The sequence below is a fragment of the Delphinapterus leucas genome, chromosome 10 (assembly GCF_059928025.1).
Source record: "Delphinapterus leucas isolate spDelLeu-1000000601 "Yukka" chromosome 10, BTC_Dleu_Yukka2, whole genome shotgun sequence".
Classification (NCBI taxonomy): Eukaryota; Metazoa; Chordata; class Mammalia; order Artiodactyla; family Monodontidae; genus Delphinapterus; species Delphinapterus leucas.
This window is the reverse complement of record NC_143138.1, coordinates 52,268,887-52,285,887: the sequence shown is the minus strand read 5'-3', so window position 1 is coordinate 52,285,887 and position 17,001 is coordinate 52,268,887. Positions and strand designations below refer to the sequence as shown.

The following is a 17,001-nucleotide window of genomic DNA, read 5'->3' as shown; positions in this document are numbered from 1 at the left end:
AACCCACTAGGAATTAGGTTCGTCTTATTCATTTCTCCAGAGGGGAAAACCTTAAAGAATGTTTCAGGATTTTATCCGGCGTTTGCACCTCATTTAATGAAGCCTCATCCAGGAATACGGTTAACTTTTCCATTTAGAATGAGAGCTATGAGTTTCAGATACAGCAGCAAGCTTCAAACAGCAGTGCCTGACCAGAGCCCTGACCCTGCGGGAATCCAAATGTAATATCTTTCCTCCCAGGGGATGTGACCCACAGGCAATGCCCTTCTTAGTGCCGCGTGGACAGCTCCTACCTGCATGTGACACAATCTAAATCAACTTTCAAAGACCATCCTGAAAGAACACTTTATGTTTAGTCTGTTGTAATTTTTAATCAGATATTCTCCTTTCACTCCCTTCCAAATACGATCGAATTTTTAACTGTCTTTAGAAAAGGAGTAAATTATTGATGACCTTGCTTAGTGCACATGATTCAAACCTGTGCATTTGCATTAAAACTATTTTAGGAAGCAGTGGAAATATGTTTCTTTTTCTGCCTGAGGCAGGGGGTTAGAATTAAGTTGTCATTTTGAAATAGGTAATGTGAAAAATCATTAATGTGTTCCCGTATTCTGCATAATGTGACCTCAACTGGTTATTCCGTCATCCTTATTGAAAAAAACCCCCAGTATTCAATTCATTTCTTGGTACCAGCTTCTTAACAATGTCCTTTGCAAATATATGGTTGGTCTGAGCAGGATGCGTTTGTGACGCTGCTTCTGGGAGCGGGGAAGGCTGATGGGGGCCTGGTTGATGAGTGGGCAGAGCAGAAAGGGGAGAGAGGTGTTCAGCCCTTTCTCCATTCCAGCCAACGACACAGGGTGGATGGGGGGTGGGCAGGGGAGTTGAGGGCCACTTGCTCTTGCCTTTTCCTTGAAGCCTGTTCAGGTTATGCGATGCAGTACCTTTCCTACTTCCTGCTGTGTAAAGGAGGCATGTTTATGGATGGGGGACACTGCTGCTCTGCCAGAGCGGTTTGGGGGGTGCAGGGGCAGCTGGAGACACAGAATGCTGTAGTCGGAGCCGAGGTTCCTTCCCTACGCTTGTACGGATTCTTGCTCTTCATCCTGTGATTTGCCAGGAGCCGTGTCTGCACAGCTGCAGTCACCGTGACTGTGCTGACATTAAATATAGGTCACGTGGAAAACATTTGCTCTTTTTTTTAATAGATCTTTATTGGAGTATAATTGCTTCACAATACCGTGTTAGTTTCTGTTGCACAACAAAGTGAATCAGCCATATGCATACACATGTTCCCATATCCCCTGCCTCTTGAGCCTCCCTCCCACCCTCTCTATCCCACCCCTCTAGGTCATCGCAAAGCACCAGGCTGATCTCCCTGTGCTACGCTGCTGCTTCCCACCAGCCAACTATTTTACATTCGGTAGTGTGTATATGTCGTTGCTACTCTCACTTCGCCCCAGCTTTGCCCTCCCACCCCATGTCCTCAAGTCCGTTTTCTATGTCTACCTCTTTATTTCTGCCCTGCAACTAGGTTCATCAGTACCACTTTCTTTTTTTTCTTTAGATTCCATATATATGTGTTAGCATACGGTATTTGTTTTTCTCTTTCTGACTTACTTCACTCTGTATGACAGACTCTAGGTCCATCCACCTCACTACATATAACTCAATTTCGTGAGAACATTTACTCTTAAAGAGAAGCGCAGGGTCAGCATTTGAACAATGTGACCACTGGCGGCTCAGAAATCACCCCGGGTATTCTCTCGTTGACGAAATTTGGTCTTCACATCACAGAAGGGAGGAGAGGAGCACATTTCAAGTAGAAGGATGTGAAAATAGACATTTAAAAAATATTTTTTGTGAATTTGTCAGGCTGGCTTCTTTAACTGATCTTAGTAGCCTAATAAGCAGAAGCGTCTTTCTCATCCACGTAGAAATGAGGTGACTCTCTTCCAGGTGGTAATTCGGGGATCCAGGCTGCTTCCCTCTTGTGTCTTTGCCACACCTGTTGTGGATCCCGAGTTGCCCTGCAGGGTGTCTCCATTCCAATCTGTATGTCTGTGTGTGTGTGTGTGTGTGTGCGCGTGCGCACATCTGTGCGCACATGTGCATGCGTCTGTCTGTCTGTATGTTATAGGCCTGGCTTGCATTTCTTCTGCTCACATTCTGTTGGCTACAGCTCAAATGGCCACACGTCCTTACGAGGAAAGCTGGGTAATATATTCTGCTTGTGTCTCCTGGAAATGGAGGGTAGGGATTGGGTGATGAGCTATTAGTTTAGGCCAGTGCTTCTCAAATTTGAGCTGCATCAGAATCACCTGGAAGCTTCCTGGCCGCCCCACACCCCCACCCGTTTCTGATTCAGCAGGTCTTGGGTGGGGCCAAGAATTTACGTTTCAAATAAGCTCCCAGGTGATGTTGATACTGCTGGGCGAGGAACCGCACTTTGAATAGTCCTGGTCCAGGAGCACATTTTTGTGTCTTGATTTATCCATGCTAATCGTGGATACCAGAAGTATATCCTTATTATTGTGACTCGAGAGATAGGGAAGGAGAGGGGTAAAAAAGGTAAATAGCCTTGGCCAGGACATTTGGAATGTTACAAATAATTAATGTTTCTTAGAGGAATTGGAGTTTTGGAGGGTTGAGACCTGGGTCGTCAGGTGCGCCTGCTCTGTGGGATGGGGATGAGGTGGGACCTCTGTGGCCAGGCAAAGGTGCTTTCAGCCCGGCTAGCTCTGTTGGAGCAGGAAGCTTTGGAGAATAAAGTACCTAAGTGGATACAGGAGAGGTGACACAGAGCAAGCGACAAGCGGGGGGACTTGCGTGAGACTCGAGGGAGAGTTTGTGAGTGCTGGACTGAACCAGGTGTGGATTTGGACACAGGCAAGTGGGACTTAGATTTTGAGTTTCTTTGAGTCTTAGTGCCTGTAAAATGGGGAATAATGATGGTTGTCTGTTGGTTACTATGAGAATCAATTAAGTCAGAATTTTGTAAACTTTCTTGGTTCGTGGTGCTTAGAGGTTAAAAAATATCCTACAGTTTCATTTATTATGAAAGCAGTCAGCTTTTTTTTTTTTTTTTTTTTTTTTCTGCGGTACGCGGGCCTCTCACTGCTGTGGCCTCTCCCGTTGCGGAGCGCAGACTCAGCGGCCATGGCTCACGGGCCACAGCCGCTCCGCGGCATGTGGGATCCTCCCGGACCGGGGCACAAACCCGTGTCCCCTGCATAGGCAGGCGGACTCTCAACCACTGCGCCACCAGGGAAGCCCCAGCTTTTTAAAAATTATTATTAAAGCAGTCAGCTCCAAACAACTTCATGTACATTGATGTCCTAACAACTCAGTGGCCTTTTGAAAAAATAATCAACATAAATGTTTATGTTTCTACGTTATGAATATGTTTCTCCATTAAATAACTGCAAGTGTTTGTTGATGGACTGTGTGTGTCTGCGGATTCTGCACAGCTTCTCTCTCAAACCCTGGGATTTTGTTGGCATCGTTGCCCTCTTCCTATTCCCTGTTGATGTTTCCTTGTTAACCCAGCAACTGCTGAAAACCCAGCTTTGCAAAGATGCTATGTCTTTGAAAGGAATGCAGTGCAACTAGTATCGAAACTGTGAAAACTGCCTGAGTTGTTCGTATGCTTTATATCTGACCGATGTTGAGCATCACTCTATATCCCTCAAAAGTGTGACATATTTTCCAGTGCCTCTGCAAGTTCACAGTGGTGACCCAGCTGCTTTGGTGCACGGATTGAAAAGGGTGGAATTTGGTAGTTTTTTCCCTTTCATTCATTCACTGAATAAATATTAACTGAGTATCAGTGAGGTGTCAGGCACTGTCCACCTCAGAACAGCATAGAGTCTGGGGGGAACCAGACACTGAATCGCATAATCCTGCAAATGTAGACACCCGATGAGGCCAGGGCCATGAGGGGTGAGTTCAAAGTGACAGCTTGTAGGAGGAAGATTTGACCTGGTCAGGAGACGCTTTCTCAAGTTGGTGGCACCTGAGTTGTTCCTGAAGTTACCGTGCAGTAAATAGGGGAGGGAACCACGTTCTAGCCACGGGGGTGGCAAGTATATCTCAAGCTGATGAAGAACTTGCTGCCTCCCACCCCCCAACTGCGCCGTGGTTGATTTGAGACTGGTATTGTGGCTTGTGTGCACCATGTGTGTCAGACAATGCCTCGACTCTTTCTTTAATGAGACAAACTTACTGACCGTGCAGTTGGATGGTGATGCGAAGCCCAATTGTGGGAAGAGTTTCGATGTCATGGATTGGTAACAATCTGTATCACTTTGAGTAACTGCTCCAGGTGGGGGAAACAGCATGAGCAAAGTGGTGGAAGGCAGCTGGGTGAGCCAGCGTGGGTGGAGCAGAAAGTGAGAGGCTGGGAGAGTCAGCAGGGGCTGTGGTGAGCCTCTGGGTCCCAGGGGCACGTGGGTCTCACATGAAAACAACTCGTCCTGGTGGAGAAGGGGAAGTTGTCTTGATTGCTTCCTGGTGATAGATGGTGACTATCAACAGGCCAGGTACTCGGCTACCAAGATTTGTTTGAGTGATTCAGGCAACTAGCAGTTTCCCTGTTTTCACCCTGAATGTAGACTCCAGTGGCATTACAGCCTCCCAGAGCGGAGGGAATTCTTGTCCCTTTGTGTGAAAAGTGATCCACGGAAGGGTCCGCTGGAGGGTGCCCAGGGGGCTGTGTGAGCACCTCCAGTTGGCTGGATTGACCAGCTCTGGAGCTCAGGCCCCATACAGTGCCCAGGCTGTTGGCTGGAGTCTGGCCCAGCTTGCTGCTTCTGGGCTGTGAATTTCAGCTGTTCCTGTGAAGTCACGTGGAGCCTGTTACCAGAGTCTGTGTCCCAATGCTTCCCTCTTCTTTACCATTCTGAGGCTTACGTATGAATGGGCATTGCACCCAATCCAGAATGGGCCTGGCCCTTGCCCTTGCCTCAGGGGCCATGACAAGTTCTGCTCTGACTTAAGAATTGGGTGCTCTCTCCCTACACGGGGATGACTTGTGTGGGTGCCTGGCAGGGACGTTTAGCTTCCAGCATCCTGGATTGGGAGCCTTGATGTCAATTTAAGGATTATGTTCTTTTTCTTCTTTGCTTGGAGAGAAAACTGATGCACTGTGGTTTCTCCACACAGGTACTTTGTGCTGGATTTTGAGGCTGGTATCCTGCAGTATTTTGTGAATGAGCAAAGCAAACACCAGAAGCCCCGAGGGGCCCTGTCTCTGTCTGGCGCCATCGTGTCCCTGAGTGACGAAGCGCCTCATATGCTGGTCGTGTACTCTGCCAATGGGGAGATGTACAAACTGAGAGGTACGTTCTTTTCCCGGGAACTTTTCAGACGGGCCTCCTGGGTTCACTGTTACCATGGTGATGGCTCTCTTGTTTTTTGATTTTTTAAAAAAATCACCTTTAACAATTTGCCGGGTTTGCGGACTCTGGTGACAGATGCTGCTTCTCCTACCCCTGGGGTGGGGAGAGGAGATGACATTAGGAAGTGTTTGTCCTAATTAACTGAGCAATTAAGGACAAACAAAAGGTGAGTGATCGCAAACCTGGCTGAGCCTCAGGACTTGGGCAGATTTTTCATATTAGCTCAGTATATATTTTCCTGGACCGTATACTGTCAATCTTTCCTCCAATGCCCGTGGGGCTGTGATCTGAGCACAGGTCAGGCCTTTTAAGGGTCATGGTGTCCTCCTCTCAAAGTTTCTCTAGAACCAGCTCTTAGTAGAGGCCCCTTCACTTGTACTTTATTTAACCCATTGTGGCCCTAGAGCCTGGTGAAAAGCCAACTGGTGTTATGTCCTGTTGTCCACTTTCTCCCCTTCTCTTTGCTTCTTGAAAGCTGAGGTCTGCTAAGCATTCTCCTCAGGTCTCGGGGGAGCCCAGCATTTGGCCAGAACTGTAGGTCTTGTCGCCCCCGAGGCATATCCACCTCGCAGGTTTTCTGATGGGCCAGAGTTGTCTGCAGCGGTGTGATTTGATCGCTAGATCATTCTTCCAGCATTCCTGTCATGGGCACATCGCCGGAAAAATTGTCAGTCTTCTTCTAACAACATAACAAAACCAAACCCCAAGTGCACATGTTTGCATGCTTGTGCATGTACACACACACAGAGTCAGTTTGCTGATCTTCCTCCAAGCTTTGCTACCCAGAGGCAGGCTAAGCTGAGGTTCCTTTATTTTTATTTTTTGGCCACGCTGTGCAACTTGTGGGATCTTAGTTCCCCAACCAGGGATTGAACCTGGGCCTCTGGCTTTGGAAGTGCAGAGTCCTAACCACTGGACCACCAGGGAATTTCCTGAGGTTCTTTTATTATCAATATACCAGTCATATCTCAGGATCTATAAAACAATCCACAAACCTATGATATAAAATTGTCTATAGTTGAAGAAAGTTTTTTGTTTTTTGGGAACTGTGAGAAGATTCATGTTCTCTTTGGAGATTCATACAGTGTGTGTCTCAGATTTATATGGTCCTTGGTTTCTCTTTGCTCTTTATTGCTTAATAAAGTGTCAGAGCAGAAACAATAGCAGGTGAAAAACTTAATGCCCCACCGCCGCCTGTGGTTTCATTTTCTTTTCTATTGAATTTTATTTTTTTATACAGCAGGTTCTTATTTGTTATCCATTTTATACATATTAGTGTATACATGTCAATCCCAATCTCCCAATTCATCACCCCCCCCCACCCCCCCCCGCTTTCCCCCCTTGGTGTCCATAGGTTTGTTCTCTACATCTGTGTCTCTCTTTCTGCCCTGCAAACCGGTTCATCTGTACCATTTTTCTAGGTTGCACATATATGCGTTAACATACGATATTTGTTTTTCTCTTTCTGACTTACTTCACTCTATATGACAGTCTCTACAAATGACCCAGTTTCATTCCTTTTTGTGGCTGAGTAGTATTCCATTGTATATATCTACCACATCTTCTTTATCCATTCGTCTGCCTGTGGGCATTCAGGTTGCTTCCATGACCTGGATATTGTAAGTAGAGCTGCAGTGAACATTGGGGTGCATGTGTCTTTTTGAATTATAGTTTTCTGTGGGTGTATGCCCAGTAGTGGGATTGCTGGGTCATATGGTAATTCTATTTTTAGTTTTTTAAGGAACCTCCATACTGTGCTCCATAGTGGCCGTATCAATTTACATTCCCACCAACAGTGCAAGAGGGTTCCCTTTTCTCCACACCCTCTCCAGCATTTGTTGTTTGTAGATTTTCTGATGATGCCCATTCTAACTGGTGTGACGTGATACCTCACTGTAGTTTTGATTTGCGTTTCTGTAATAATTAGTGATGTTGAGCAGCTTTTCATGTGCTTCTTGGCCATCCTGTATGTCTTCTTTGGAGAAATGTCTATTTAGGTCTTCTGCGCATTTTTTGATTGAGGTTTTTTTTTTTTGATATTGAGCTGCATGAGCTGCTTGTAAATTTTGGAGATTAATCCTTTGTCAGTTGCTTCATTTGCATATATTTTCTCTCATTCTGAGGGTTGTCTTTTCGTCTTGTTTATGGTTGCCTTTGCTGTGCAAAAGCTTTTAAGTTTCATTAGGTCCCATTTGTTTATTTTTGTTTTTACTTCCATTTCTCTAGGAGGTGGGTCAAAAAGGATCTTGCTGTGATTTATGTCATAGAGTGTTCTGCCTATGTTTTCCTCTAAGAGTTTTATAGTGTCTGGCCTTACATTTAGGTCTTTAATCCATTTTGAGTTTATTTTTCTGTATGGTGTTAGGGAGTGTTCTAATTTCATTCTTTTACATGTAGCTGTCCAGTTTTCCCAGCACCGCTTACTGAAGAGAATGTCTTTTCTCCATTGTATATCCTTGCCTCCTTTATCATAGATTAGTTGACCATAGGTGCATGGGTTTATCTCTGGGCTTTCTATCCTGTTCCATTGATCTATATTTCTGTTTTTGTGCCAGTACCATATTGTCTTGATTACTGTAGCTTTGTAGTATAGTCTGAAGTCAGGGAGTCTGATTCTTCCAGCTCCGTTTTTTTCCCTCAAGACTGCTTTGGCTGTTTGGAGTCTTTTGTGTCTGCACACAAATTTTAAGATCTTTTTGTTCTAGTTCTGTAAAAAATGCCATTGGTAATTTGATAGGGATTGCATTGAATCTGTTGATTGCTTTGGGTAGTATAGTCATTTTCACAATATTGATGTTTCCAATCCAAGAACATGGTATATCTCTCCATCTGTTTGTGTCATCTTTGATTTCTTTCATCAGTGTCTTATAGTTTTCTGAGTACAGGTCTTTTACCTCCTTAGGTAGGTTTATTCCTAGGTATTTTATTCTTTTTGTTGCAATGGTGAATGGGATTGTTTCCTTAATTTCTCTTTCTGATCTTTCATTGTTAGAGTATAAGCAAGAGATTTCTGCGCTTTAATTTTGTATCCTGCAACCTTACCAAATTCGTTGATTAGCTTTAGTAGTTTTCTGGTGGCATCTTTAGGATTCTCTATGTATAGTATCATGTCATCTAAAAGCAGTGACTTTTTCTTCTTCTTTTCCAATTTGTATTCCTTTTATTTCTTTTTCTTCTCTGGTTGCCATGGCTAAGACTTCCAAACTATGTTGAGTAATAATGGTGACTGTGGAATCCTTGTCTTGTTCCTGATCTTAGAGGAAATGCTTTCAGTTTTTCACCATTGAGAATGATGTTTGCTGTGGGTTTGTCGTATATGGCCTTCATTATGTTGAGGTAGGTTCCCTCTATGCCCACATCTGGAGAATTTTTATCATAAGTTGGTGTTGAATTTTGTCAAAAGCTTTTTCTGCATCCATTGAGATGATCATATGGGTTTTATTCTTCAATTTGTTAATATGGTGTACCACATTGATTGATTTATGTATATTGAAGAATCCTTGAATCCCTGGGATAAATCCCACTTGATCATGGTGTATGATCCTTTTAATGTGTTGTTGGATTCTGTTTGCTATTATTTTGTTGAGGATTTTTGCATCTATGTTTATCAGTGATATTGGTCTGTAATTTTCTTTTTTTGTAGTATCTTTGTCTGGTTTTGGTATCGGGTGATGGTGGCCTCATAGAATGAGTTTGGGAGTGTTCCTTTTTCTGCAATTTTTTGGAAGAGTTTGAGAAGGATGGCTGTTAGCTCTTCTCTAAATGTTTGATAGAATTCACCTGTGAAGCCATCTGGTCCTGGACTTTTGTTTGTTGGAAGATTTTTAATCACTTTCAATTTCATTACTTGTGATTGGTCTGTTCATATTTTCTGTTTCTTCCTGGTTCAGTCTTGGAAGGTTATACCTTTCTAAGAATTTGTCCATTTCTTCCAGGTTGTCCATTTTATTGGCATAGAGTTGCTTGTAGTAGTCTCTTAGGATGCTTTGTATTTCTGCGGTGTCTGTTGTAACTTTCATTTCTAATTTTATTGATTTGAGTCCTCTCCCTCTTTTTCTTGATGAGTCTGGCTAATGGTTTATCAGTTTTGTTTATCTTCTCAAAGAACCAGCTTTTAGTTTTATTGATCTTTGCTATTGTTTTCTTTGTTTCTATTTCATTTATTTCTGCTCTGATGTTTATGATTTCTTTCCTTCTACTAACTTTGGGTTTTGTTTGTTCTTCTTTCTCTAGTTCCTTTAGGTGTAAGGTTAGTTTGTTCATTTGAGATTTTTCTTGTTTCTTGAGGTAGGCTTGTATTGCTATAAACCCGCCTGTGGTTTCTAAAATGACACGAACCCGTACAAAATAACAGCCCAACCAATTAACCATTTGAGCCATCTCATTTTGCCTTTTAGTTGTTATTCTCTGGGTTATTAAACCCCAAGTTTTTTTTTTAAGGGTTGTTTTAATAGCAAACATAAAAGTTTTATTATCTGCATGAACGAATCACAAGGGCTAAATTTAGCTTAAACTTACCCACTACAGCAGAGGGAGGACACATTTCTGCCTCTTTCTGCCTGGTCCTTTGTCCATCCCAAAGAATCTGGGCATTGGTTTTCTCATTTCACGTCTCGCTACATACATGTAGAGATGAATCTTGATGTTAATAGATGAACAGCTTTGGGAATGTTTTTGGTGCAGAGCCTTTGCGTACTGCCACAAAGCAGCAATTCTTCATGTTCCTAAGGAAAATGGCTCCAGTTTCTGCAGAATCCTTTTATTCTTTGGAAGTAGGGTTCACCCAGTCTTAACGCTGGTCTGCACTTCCAGATTTCTTCACCAGAAGTTCAAGCTGAAGTTGGGTTTTATTGACAGATGACAGGCTCATTTTTGTAAATGATACAAATTTCTAGGGGAATCATTTTGTTTTCTGCATATTTAACATTTATGCAGTAAATATTCTGTTAAAATATTTATGCAGTGAGTTATGCAATTAAATTAATTTGGATGTTATTAGAACCTATTATGTATCCATGATCTTTTAAGAAAATAATTTTATATATTTGAGAGATGGGGGTGTAGATGGAAGATTGTGACTATGCAAGTGACTGGTACTGTAATGTCTCTTTGGGGGACATTTGAGGCTCTGTAAGTCAACATTTTGTACCTTGTTCTGTTCAGTCGTAATAAGAACCCTTGAGAACATATATTAAAATGGTAATTCAACTGAACGCTAATTTTGTAAAGGCTGATAACTCCACATTACAGCTCCGATAGTTAACAAAGGGGCCTCAAACACTGTACTTTGATCCTCCTTTTAGCCACATGTGGTAGAGGCATTAAAAATAATCATGTTTTCTCTTCCCTGCTGCTTTTTAAAGAAGTAGAAATGACTTTTTCAGAAGAGTTTAAAAAATTGGCCAAATTGTTCTCATAACAGACATTTCAGAATAAGTTAAGTTTTTAACGTGGTTTAAGAGGGAATTTCTTTGTCACTTCTTCAGGGAAACCTTCATTAAGCACCTGTCATGGGACTATATTAGGTGCCCCCACTGTGTGCTACACAGTAAAGCAAAGTGTTTTAACAAAGCATATTTGCAGCCACTTAGATAATGCCCCACTGAAAAAGAAATTCTAACTCCCTTCTAATGACAAGAAACTTACTTTATTCAGTTTTGTTCTGTTTGAAGTTTCTGAGTTGGTATTTATAATTTGAAAAGAGAGATTTAAAAAAAATGTGTTAGGGGCAATAAAAGTGCTACAATGTGGATGAACCTGAAAAACATTAAGTAAAAGAAGGCAGCCACATACTGCATGGGAGCATTCATATGGAATGTCTAGAATAGGCAAATCTATGAGACAGGAAGCAGATTAGTGGTTGCCTAGGGATGGGAAAGGGGGTGGGGAGAGAGAAATGGGAAGTGACTGCTGATGGGTGGAGGATTCTTTGGGGGATACTGGAAATATTCTAAACCAAGATTATGGTCATGGTTGTGCTATTCTGTAAATATACTAGAAATCACTTAATATTAAAAGCAGGTGAATTTTATGTATGTAAATTCTATCTCAAAGCTGTTAAAAAATCTGTTAGAAATTTAAAAAAAGAGAAAGAATATAAGTGTATTGATTACTTTTGGAGAAATTGATCTGTATGTGTTCAAGTGATTCCATCCAGGAAGATGGAATTCTGAAAATCCCTTTAAGTTTCTCAAAACTTTTTAGATTTGTTAAAAAAAAAAAAAAAAAAAAGGATTTTTGATTGAGATTTGGTGTCGTCAGATTTTTGGCATGAGTACCATCTGCATTTGCCTTTCGCTCCTTCATTCCCAGGCCCCCAACCCCTCAGGTGCGTGTAGAAATGGGTTGGATGTGTTTTGGCTCAGTTGCTCCAAGCCTTTCTTTCTCTATTTTAGCTGCTGATGCAAAAGAGAAACAGTTCTGGGTGACTCAGCTTCGAGCTTGTGCCAAACACCACATGGAGATGAGTTCTAAGGTAAGTCACTGCGGGGTGGAGTGGAGGGGGGGCGTTGCATCTGCTGGGATCAGCCTTCAGCCCAGTGATTGGCTTCTTGGGGGAAGCTGTTTTCCATAGTATCTTTAAAGTTCTCCGTCATGGAGGAATTCATACTTGTCCTGTGACATTTACATTTAAAGCCAAGAGAAAGGTGGGAGGATTTGCTTGTAGGTAGAGTGAAGGGGAATGCAGACACTTTATTGGAACTGATTCTGGAAAGACACTTCTGTGTCTTTCTGTGTTGTCCATTTAGGCAGCTGGTAACTGGTCTGTGGAGAAGCTTGAGCAGATGGTGTCATTGTGGCGGCGGCAGAGGAGTCAGACTTACTGTTCACGAAGACTCCTTGTCACAGACCCTTAAATAAAACGAGACCCCAGCTCGACGAAGCGCTCTGTAAGGTGCTTCTGCATCTCAGTGTGTCAGAATGTTCTCAGGTAGTTTGGTATCCATGTATGAATTAGCTTCTCCTCAGGATTCAGTCTGAGATCTTGGTACAGATGCGCAGGGGATAGGAGATAGGAGGTAGGCATTTTCATGGATTATTTGGAGGATCTCCTATCCTTAAATACAGGAAATAAATAAGTCAGACAGAGAAAGCCAAATACTATTTGTTATCGCTTATATATAGAATCTAAAAAAATAATACAAATGGATGCATATACAGAATGGAAACAAACTCACAGACATAGAAAACAAACTTGAGGTTGCTAAAGGGGATGGCAGGGGAGGGATAAATTAGGCGTATGGGGTTAACAGATACAAACTACTATACGTAAAATAGATAAGCAACAAGGATTTGCTGTGTAGCACAGGGAATTACCATCAATGTCTTGTATTTTAATAATCTATAATGGATTATAATCTGAAAAAACCCCACAGCTGAATCACTTTGCTGTACACCTGAAACGAACACAATATTGTAAACCAACTGTACTTCAATTAAAAAATTGTAGGGCTTCCCTGGTGGCACAGTGGTTGAGAGTCTGCCTGCCGATGCAGGGGACACGGGTTCGTGCCCCGGTCTGGGAGGATCCCACATGCCGCGGAGCGGCTGGGCCCGTGAGCCATGGCCGCTGAGCCTGCGTGTCCGGAGCCTGTGTTCCACAACGGGAGAGGCCACAACAGTGAGAGGCCCACGTACCGCAAAATAACAGACAAACAAACAAAAAATTGTATAGGAAATAATTGACCGATGAATTTATTTAGGGCAATAAATATTTGTTAAAATTAACGAATTAACGTTAAAGGGCTACCCCTTTTATGTCATTAGTTCAAATTTAGTTATGATATCCATTTGCATTCTTTTTCTGTATTCCATGTATCTGATAGGAAGACCCACACTTCAGACTTCTTAGGCTTCCATTTACTGTAACCTATCTGCTGTCTTGCTCAGGGAGGACGTGGAAATGTCTTGCTTGGTTATACCTCCCTGTTCTGCTTCCAAATACAACCTGAAATGATTTCTTCACAATGATTTTGTTTATGTTTTTCTTTCTGGAGACATCTTCCCTCCTTGACTCGCTTACGACAGTTGCACTCACTGTAATGCCCCTCTTGACTTGCTCCAAATGTGGTCTTTAATCATAGGTAGGGCCCCACTTCTTTTTTTAAAAATTTATTTTATTGAAGTCTGGTTGATTTACAGTGTTGTGGTAGTTTGTCCTGTACAGCAAAGTGACTCAGTTATACATATGTATACATTCTTTTTCATATTCTTTTCCATGATGGTTTATCCCAGGATATTGGATATAGTTCCCTGTGCTCTACCGTAGGACCTTGTTGTTTATCCATTCTGTGTATATCAGTTTGCATCTGCTAATCCCAAACTCCCAATCCATCCCTCCTCCCCCACCCCCTCCCCCTTGGCAACCACAAGTCTATTCTCTGTGTCTCTGAGTCTGTTTCTGTTTTATAGATAAGTTCATTTATGTCGTATTTTAGATTCCACATATACGTGATATCATATGGTATTTGTCTTTTTCTGATTTACTTCATTTAGTATGATCATCTCTAGGTCCATCCATGTTGCTGCACATGGCATTGGTTCATTCTTTTTTATGGCTGAGTAGTATTCCATTGTATATAGGTACCACATCTTCTTTATCCATTCATCTGTTGATGGACACTTAGTTCTTTCCATGTCTTGGCTATGAAAAGTGCTGCTATGAACATAGGGGTGCACATGTCTTTTTGAATTATAGTTTTGTCTGGATATATGGGTAGGACCCCACTTCTAAAGCTTTTTTCCCTCTGGCCTGGTTTATTTTCCAGGAATTATAGTAGGAGTTCTGGACATTACATCAGTATTTTATAAACACCTAGGCAGGGCAGTATAAAATTGTTTTCTTTTTATATGTATTGTTTTACTTTTTATAAAATAGAACAGAAAGGGATCAAATAAAAAGGACATATCTTCACCTATTGCCATAAATGCTCATTGGAGATGACTGCTCTTTGGTGCATCAGCCTAGTAAATTTAGGCATGCATTAGTGTGTATGTATCTGTAGCTCTACATTTGGTTTTTACACAAATGGATCGTTTCACGCACACTGTTCTATCCTTTGGTTTTTTTACACTTATTAATGTATCTTGTAGATTTTTCCCTGTTGGACATCTAGATCTACTACACTCCTGTTAGGATGACCAGATGCTGTTCTAAGGGGTGGATGTCAGTGCTTTATTTGAGTCCTTCACTGACAGACGTTTAATTTGATTGTGGTTGTTATACATGATGCTATAATAAACATCTTTGAGCACACATCTTCTGGTACCTCTAGGTGTGTATATATATGAATCTATACCAGCAGAAGTACTGGGTTACAGAATAGAACATGAAAGGTGGATTCGCTTGTGGGGTTGACTCGTATACTAAGTTCACAAAGTCTCTTCTACTTCTAAGTCTACTTCTGCTAAGTCTCTTCGGATGTTAATTGGGCGTTAGTACCTTCTCCCCTGCCTTTCAGCCCCTAAAGGATGAACGTGTGACAGGAGGGGATGATTATCGCTGCCTCTGGAGGTTAAGTCTCCAGCCAACCCCACGATGGGGAGAGAGGCAGTGGGGTTCAAACTCTGGGGGGGCGCCCAGGACCCCCTTTCGGCTCAGCTGCCTCCTTTCTGACTGGCGCCCCCACCCCCACCACAAACATAACTCCTGTTGCGAGTTCACTGCTGACAGCTTGTGAAGGCATTTTTTTGCCTGTAATGGAAGTAGCATTGTTTTTTAAAAATTGCGAACATTACCTGTACGCAATGCAAAACACTCAGAAGATAGGAAAGTATAAAGAAGGAAAAAAATCACCCCAAATCCCAGCCCCAGACCTAATCTCTGATGATACTATTTGAGTGTGCATCCTTCCAGAGCCTTATCTGTGTAGAGAAATAGCAACAGAAAGAGGTCACGTGACCCCACGTGGGGTCCATCCTTCCAGTCTTTTCCATACAAGCATGGGGGTGTGTGGACTATTTCTGGGAATCAGAAGGCTTGTCTGTTGTGGGGAGGTATGGGTGGGGAATTCTATCAGGCTGTGTGTTATGCCTTGTGTGAAGAGTAAGGAGATGCGTAGCTGCTGTTTAATTGATTCTCCCAGGAAACTCGGTTTCTGATGACGAATGACTACAGCTTTCCTGACTGTCTGCCACCCTGGGGTGTGAGCCAGAAGGCTTTGGAGAGGTGCTTAGCTGTCTTGGCTGCGCGGCATCACAGCAGGGAAGCACCTGCCACCGGGACTAACCCAGTGGTGTCTGTGGAATCTGAAACCACGTGGTTGTGAGGGACTTCAGATGTCATCCAGTCCTGACCTCACCGCATCCCACCATCCTCACAGAAGCACGTACCAGAATATTTATGGTCATAATGAAAACATGTGGGCTGATTCTCTCAAAACAATCCCTGGTTTTATTCACCTAGAGGGGGCACTGCTGGTACCTCACTGAGTGAATGCTAAGAATTTGGGGAGTCATCTAACAAATGACGTCGAATACCTCTCTTTTATGACTAAACAAATTTGAGGCCCCTCAGAACAGTTTGGAATAGCTCAGAAGTAATGGAATGATTAAAAAGTGGGAAGGGATCCCAAACTCCCTCTGTTCCATGTGTCTAAAAACAGTAGCTATAAGGAATAGGACAAGAGGTAGGTCCTAAAACTGTGTGGTCCAATATGGAGGCCTTGGGGCACGGGAGGCTGTCCAAACTGAAATTATTTGAAATTAAATTTGAAATTCAGTCTCTCGGTCATGCTTAGCCACATCTCAGGTGCTCAGTGGCCATGCTTGGCTGACGCCTGCTGTACTGGGACAGCACAGGGTTAGAATCATGGTTTCTAAGGAGGGACTTGCCAGTGTCCGGTTTAATCTCCTCTTGCGCCATGGACAGTGTTTTGCTTTCTTTAAATCTGCAGAGGTTGACTGGTGCTTCCCACCCATCTGTCCTTCCTTCTGGGCTTCCCCTGCTTCTTTCTGAGCTTCCCCTGCATCCTTCTGGTGAGGAGTTCTGGTCTGTGCCACAGCCTTGGCGTTGAACATTCTGCTTACTGTTACTTCTCCCGTGGCCTCATCTGTGCAACAGGGACCCTGACCTTACTTGTCTGAAGTTAGGAACTGGTGTTCTCATGTGGTCAGATTCCACTACATGCTTACTGCGCTGCAGCTGTTTGCCAAGAAAACTAGTTTGAGGTGTTTTTTAAAAACTTTTATTTGCGTTTTTTTTTTGCAGAATTTAATCTCAGGCCATAAGTTTTTGTTTCTTCAGTTTCTTCTGGGGTATCTTTTTCTTCTGTGCAACCTCATCTCCTGGTTTAGGGACAATCTGCTCTTTTTTTTTTTTTTTTTTTTTTTGTGGTACGCAGGCCTCTCACTGTGGCCTCTCCCACTGCGGAGCACAGGCTCCGGACGCGCAGGCTCAGCGGCCACGGCTCACGGGCCCAGCCGCTCTGCGGCATGTGGGATCTTCCCGGACCGGGGCACGAACCCGTGTCCCCTGCATCGGCAGGCAGACTCTCAGCCACTGCGCCACCAGGGAAGCCCCAATCTGCTCTTTTTCAGTGAAGATCATCTCAGTGTGGCCGGGAGAGCTCATGCACAGGTTGATCGGACCATGGGCTCTGCT

At 43.0% G+C, this 17,001-nt stretch overlaps 1 protein-coding gene and 1 non-coding gene across 3 annotated transcripts in view; one reads left to right on the top strand and one right to left on the bottom strand.

Moving 5' to 3' along the window:
* Positions 1 to 17,001, top strand: part of OSBPL10 (oxysterol binding protein like 10) — a 282,172-nt gene that overhangs the window by 86,283 nt on the left and 178,888 nt on the right. For both annotated transcript variants that reach the window (XM_022553889.2, XM_089918971.1), the window contains 2 exons: positions 5,164 to 5,339; positions 11,795 to 11,874. In XM_022553889.2, the coding sequence (XP_022409597.1) occupies positions 5,164 to 5,339; positions 11,795 to 11,874 (256 nt within the window). The remainder of the gene's footprint in view (positions 1 to 5,163; positions 5,340 to 11,794; positions 11,875 to 17,001) is intronic.
* Positions 6,254 to 6,326, bottom strand: TRNAW-CCA (transfer RNA tryptophan (anticodon CCA)). Its single transcript has one exon. It is a non-coding gene; the product is annotated as a tRNA-Trp (tRNA).